The 6,000-nt window shown below is 39.0% G+C and overlaps 1 protein-coding gene across 1 annotated transcript in view; it reads left to right on the top strand.

Moving 5' to 3' along the window:
* Positions 1 to 488: 488 nt before the first annotated feature.
* Positions 489 to 6,000, top strand: part of TSBP1 (testis expressed basic protein 1) — a 72,500-nt gene continuing 66,988 nt past the window's right edge. Inside the window, exons 1-7 of the mRNA XM_045500904.1 lie at positions 489 to 841; positions 2,537 to 2,623; positions 3,624 to 3,656; positions 4,467 to 4,499; positions 5,640 to 5,672; positions 5,758 to 5,787; positions 5,881 to 5,901. Of these exons, the coding sequence (XP_045356860.1) occupies positions 829 to 841; positions 2,537 to 2,623; positions 3,624 to 3,656; positions 4,467 to 4,499; positions 5,640 to 5,672; positions 5,758 to 5,787; positions 5,881 to 5,901 (250 nt within the window). The 5' untranslated portion in view covers positions 489 to 828. The remainder of the gene's footprint in view (positions 842 to 2,536; positions 2,624 to 3,623; positions 3,657 to 4,466; positions 4,500 to 5,639; positions 5,673 to 5,757; positions 5,788 to 5,880; positions 5,902 to 6,000) is intronic.

Here is a 6,000-nt window from a genome sequence, read left to right as displayed (position 1 = left end):
TACAATGTGGGCTCTGGAGTCAGAAACTCTGCCATTTGTCGGCTGGGTGATTTCAGATGTCTCAGCCTTGAAGAGTTTCATTGTAAATGTTATTAAGGATTAAATAAATTGTACGTGTAAAGTATGTGTCTAATATAAAGCCTTAGAGTTCATATAATTTTATTACTCCCCTTGTTGTCTACAGTGGCTTGACATCCCATTCACTGGCTCTTTTTTCCTAGCACCACAGACCTCTTGACTTTCCCTTACTATCTAATTCCAATGGCTTCCCTTCACCGGTTCACCCTCCATTTGTTTCAAGGCCCTCCTTTTTATAGATATAGGAATTTTTCTCACTTCTAATTATTAAACATTTATTAAGTGCCTATTCTATAGGAAGTTCTCTGCTTCAAAATGTCTGGAAGTTACAAGGATGAAGGAAACAATCTCTGGCCTCAAAATGTCTGGAAAATAAGAACTTATTCAAGAGCCCAAATAGAGTAAATCCCCTTTCAAAATCATAAGATCCCCCTCCAAAATATTCTGAAGTCTTCCCAGCTTCTTGGTCCTCAACTTCCTTTCTTCTTGTCTCTCTGAAGTTCTAGTTCTTTGTTATGACACAGATTCTGGAACCTTCACAGGCCACACTCCTTTAGTATGCTTAGGTCTGATTAACCTGAGCCACATAGTTCCTCTGTAACCCTCTGCATGCTTGTCTACAAGGACCTCTGCCACATCCAAGTTCATACTGCTCAGAAACAGTGAGCTTGGGGTGTTCCTTTTATCTTGATCTCCCTTTGACAAAGAAATCCAGATGACACAGAACCCTCTGAAGACAACACCTGAAAAATGGCAGTCTTGGGTATGGACCGACTCCTTCTCTAAGGTCACCCAGACCTTACTGGCTCAGAACTCTTCTCTTCAGAGACTTTAACACACTCCTTATCTGTCTGCTTTCTTTCAAATTCAACATCCTTTCTTTCACTCTCATTGATTCCTCTGGGAACCTGAGGAAAACCACTCAGAGTCAGCTCAGCTCTAGAGTGAGGACAATGATTTCTTCTTTGGTTTCAAGAGTTTGGACAACTAAAACAAAACAACCATCCTCTGGAACAATAGGAAAATTCCTTAGCCTGTTGTCTTACTTCTGGTAGTATTGCTCACTTTATAATGTTTTAACCCTTCCTCTTATTTTCCTCAAAAATGGAATGGATCATCTTTTGTCTAATAGCCAGAACATTTCAGACACCACTCAAAGGGAGTACTGCCTTCCAGAAACTTGATCGAAGTACACCACCTGGTTATCCCTTCCTCCTCTAAGGATTACTTCACATCAGTTATGAAATTCTGACTTGCCATGAAAGAGGCCAAACTATTTACTATTCATTTTAGTGGTCCAATAGGAGCAAATCTCTGAAGGTTGTTTTGTTGGGAAATTGTTCTCACGTGACCTAACAACTGAAAGATTCTGTAGACATATGACTGATTTTCCCCAACTTGAGGTGTTTCGTTACATCTTGAGGTGAATTCATCTACTGCTTTCTTGCGGCAGCTTAATCTTGGTGTAATTAATTTTTTTAGCCCTTCATAGTTCAGTTGTCTCAGCATTTATCACTGTCACAGGCAGATTTATGATTGGTTTATTCACTCATTTATTCATTTCTTCCTTCTGCCACCTTCCTTTCCTACATCTTTTTCTTTCTCTTTTTATCTTTCTTCTTTCCCTCCCTCCCTCTCTTCCTTTCTTCTCCCTAGAGCTCCTTAGTCTCAGTTCTTCATAACCGTAGCAAGGTATCTACTTAAGATTTGTCTCTCCAGTTATACATAAACAGATATAGGCTAGCAGTCCCAGCATGGGACTTTGGGAGAAATTCTATTAACCAAAGTAACAACTGTCACAAATATGTCTTATCATGAGAGGCTTTGTGGGTGATGACTGAAAGTCTTTCCCAATGATAAGAAATTTCTGTCTTCTGTTGTGGTTTTCGTTAATATGATCATGTTCAGTCAGGGGCCTCTAAAATTTTTGATCGCCTACCCATGTAAAAGTATTTGTACACACACTGCATACACTGCATACACACACACACACACACACACACACACACATGTTGTAAACATACTACTGTACTAATACATGCTTCAAAACAGAAAATCTAGAATTTTAGTTATAATATAAAATTACATAAAAATAGAACTAATATTTTTTCTCACACCCCAGTGAATTACTTTACTTTGTATCAATGATTCCCTCTAACCTTCTGCCTACAGAGAGTAAGGGATTCAACTAAGGAGGAAATGTGTCACATTTTCCACTCTCTAAACCAAGGGTACATAGCATCTGAGGTTCTTAGTATCTGACCAATAGGACCAATATAAATAATGAGTAGGGGAAGGAATGTGGAGACAATAAGACAAGGAACATTAAGGAAGAAAGCAGAAAAGGGGGCAGAGGGGAGATGCCTATTTGGTGAAAACAGTTAAGAGGTGACCAGAAGCTGTCTCTGATCATGACACAGTCTAAATAAGAAAGAGTACAGTTGAATTTTTGTTGCAGAAATAACTTTGGCTGTCATCCTGACTCTACTGGGACTTGTTATTCTGGCTATTTTATTAACAAGATGGACACGACGCAAACAAAATGGTGAGTAACAAGTCAAAATGGAGATTCCCTGTGAAAGTCACAGTGGAAGGAATGCCAAGGTTCAGTCTCAGTTTCTACTTAGTTGATAGCTAGAGACTTTGCCAATATTCTGGGAGACCATGTCAATACATGAACCACAGAATCTTTGACCTACTAGTGATTCCCCCTGCACTTTTAAACTCCCAAAGCTCACATTACCAATAAGGCCAACCCCCCCAAAAAGCAGACTGAATTTAACAACAGTAACAACAAGAATACTCTAAAATTATCTGAGGGGCGCCTGGGTGGCGCAGTCGGTTAAGCGTCCGACTTCAGCCAGGTCACGATCTCGCGGTCCGTGAGTTCGAGCCCCGCGTCAGGCTCTGGGCTGATGGCTCAGAGCCTGGAGCCTGTTTCTGATTCTGTGTCTCCCTCTCTCTCTGCCCCTCCCCCGTTCATGCTCTGTCTCTCTCTGTCCCAAAAATAAATAAACGTTAAAAAAAAAAAATTAAAAAAAAAAAAATAAAAATAAAATAAAATTATCTGAGACCCAAGGGAAATTATCTGAGGAATAAAAATGGAAAAAAGAAGACACTGTGCTAGTATTATATAAAAAGAATTCAAGAATTTTAGTGACTTCATACAGAAGAGATGATAAGAAACAAGTATATAGTATTTGTCAATGAACCCGAGATGGGACTCAGGTAGGCAATAACGTATTTCCATGCCACAACATCTCTCTTTCCAGGATTTTCCTTAGTATCCTCCCACCTCCCTTCTAATCAGCTGCATCCCCTCCTTATTTCTCATTCTAGCACCTATGTGGAGAATTAGTGTGGACGGATAGGTAGAACAGGGCTGGCTGGAGGTGCTTAAAAGAGGTAGGAACCAGTAATGCATCATATCTAGGGGGCCACCTTGGGAGCAAGAACCACAGTCTAGAGTGAGGAGAGTTGAGTTAGGAGGAAAAACACCTCTTGCAAGTAGATAATTTTAATATTTTTGCTTGATTCTTCCACAGAAATTGATGTCTCAAGATACAGTTCAGAACAAAGTAAGTACTTAGATCCATGAGAAAAGGAAAAGTTAGAAAGCATAATGGCATTTCTATAAGTCAGGGACCAAATCTGTCTTGTTTATCATTGTATTCCCAGCACCTTGCATAATGCATCATTCCATGAACTGAACTTCTAATTTACTGGGAGAAACCCACCACCAGAGATTTCCATGCAACACTGAGTGTCAAACTGAAACTGGGCAGAATGAACTAATAGAGGGTAGGTCTGCATGATTCTGAGGCTCGCTTCAGATGCCTCCTGTGGTCCAAGAGCAGCAACAGAAATACCAAGCCATGAAAACAGCAGACTCCTCAGGCAATGGAACAGAAGGTCTCAATCTGGTAGTGAAGAGGGCCTCAGCAAGGTGGGTAGGTAGGCGAATGGAATGTAGCTAGGAATAGCAAGAGTGAATACAACTAAGATAATTATGATTCAAAAGAGAACCAAGTTCAAGATGTGAAGAGGTGAAGCAGATTTTCTACGGCAATGTCTAGTAAGATGCCAAAGTTGCTGAAAGACAGCCCAAGATTAGTAAGAGAAGAAAAACAGGAGTTAAGTGCTGGAGTACCAAGAAGGAAAAGTATTCTGAGGCCCTTCTGATTACTATGTAGCCCGGTGAAACTGATGACCGGCACGGTCACTTACCACCTGCTCCTGCTATGCACAGTCCTAGTTCCTGCAAAAAAAATTAATTCCTATTATTATTCACTATCAGGAGTTCATGTTTACATTAGCTCTCAGAGTCTGAAAGCTCCACTCATTTTCAAGAAGCAAAACCATGGAGCACTCTTTCCTTTTTTCTCCAGGTGCTGGTCTTCTGGACTATGAAGATGGTAGAGGTAAATAGATTGGGAACTACTACAGAATTAATGGAAGAATGTGTTCCTTAGAGCATAAAATGAACTCATCTCCCTTTGAGTATGATTTGTTAAGTCAGCACATCTTTTCCTGTCATACTATCTAACTGCCAATCCATCTGTGTGTGCGCATGTATGTGTATATATGTATATAAATAAGATTTCAGCACTTTTCTCAGAAAAGACAAATAGGTCTCCTTCCTAAGATCATTAAAAAAATCCCTTCCAACTCCTGTTTATCCCAAAATCATGGAAAGGCTAAGAAACCTCTCTGAAACAATTTCCTGGATGGGTAAAATAGGGATAAAGTACATAAAATTCATGAGTTGTCATAAAGTCTGAATACTCTGCATAAAAAGATGCTTTGTAAAGCTATAAAGTACAATAGGTGAGCACAACTTATATTATCTTCATTTTAGAAGATGAAATTGATACTCAAAAGGTTATGAGACTTACCCAAATTCACCTAGCAAAAGAAGGAGTTGGATAGAAAATCCAGGTTTGTGGCCCTGAGTCCAGCACTCATATTCTCAATTACACTATCCCCACTTGGTTAAGACAAAAAAGGCTCATTTTATACTGAATTTCAGTATTTATTATTAATATTACTAATATTAAATTAATATTAATCAAATCAGGACATGTGGTCTAATGTAACTGAAAAATAACATAAAGCTTATTTGAAATAAAACATCCAGAAACCTAATGGTTCTAAGTACATTCCAAGGCACTCTACTTTTTTGTAGCGACACACACATGCACGCATGCATACACATGCGCGCGCACACACACACACATGCACACACACACACGCTACAAGTATACGGATTCACATTTCCAAAAGGAGAGAGGAAGTAGCTTGATCACGCTGCTTGCTGTCATGCCCCACACTTGGCCTCTTGGTCCATGCCTCCTCCTCTTACCTCTATGATTCATCTGTCATGAACAACAGAGTGAGGAGCAAAGCATACGGCATCCCTCCTTTCTTTTCTGAAATGGAATCCAAAGAAAATGGGAATATCTGGGAAGGGAGAAAAAATCTTCCTGGCTGGATTTAGACATACGATGAAACATTTCTTGATGCGCTGCTAGTAAATTTAATCTGTTTCTTTTCTCCAAAAGATTTTCCCTCTCAGAGATCTAAAAGAGGAAGAGGTAAACAGATTTTTACCTAATAAGAAAACGATGCAGACATAGTTGTCAAGGTAGAATCTCATTATGTTTTCATGTTGTCTTTCAGGATTCCGACATTTATATTCAACAGAAAGTGGTAAATAAATTATATGCTGAATTGCTAAGAAATTAATACAGAAATCCATTTATGAGAAATTAAGAATCTTATGTTTTTCCTTCAACCCTCTAGACACTTCATATGATGATCGAGGTAAGTATATTTAGAGATTATGGTAAAATTATAAAGGAAAATCAATGCTTTTTAAACTGTTATAACAGGAGGTGCTTTTAAAACCTAGGTAAAATAACA

The sequence above is a fragment of the Leopardus geoffroyi genome, chromosome B2 (genome assembly GCF_018350155.1).
Source record: "Leopardus geoffroyi isolate Oge1 chromosome B2, O.geoffroyi_Oge1_pat1.0, whole genome shotgun sequence".
Taxonomy (NCBI): Eukaryota; Metazoa; Chordata; class Mammalia; order Carnivora; family Felidae; genus Leopardus; species Leopardus geoffroyi.
Note: the sequence above shows the minus strand (reverse complement) of the source record. Positions and strands in the feature narration are given on the sequence as shown.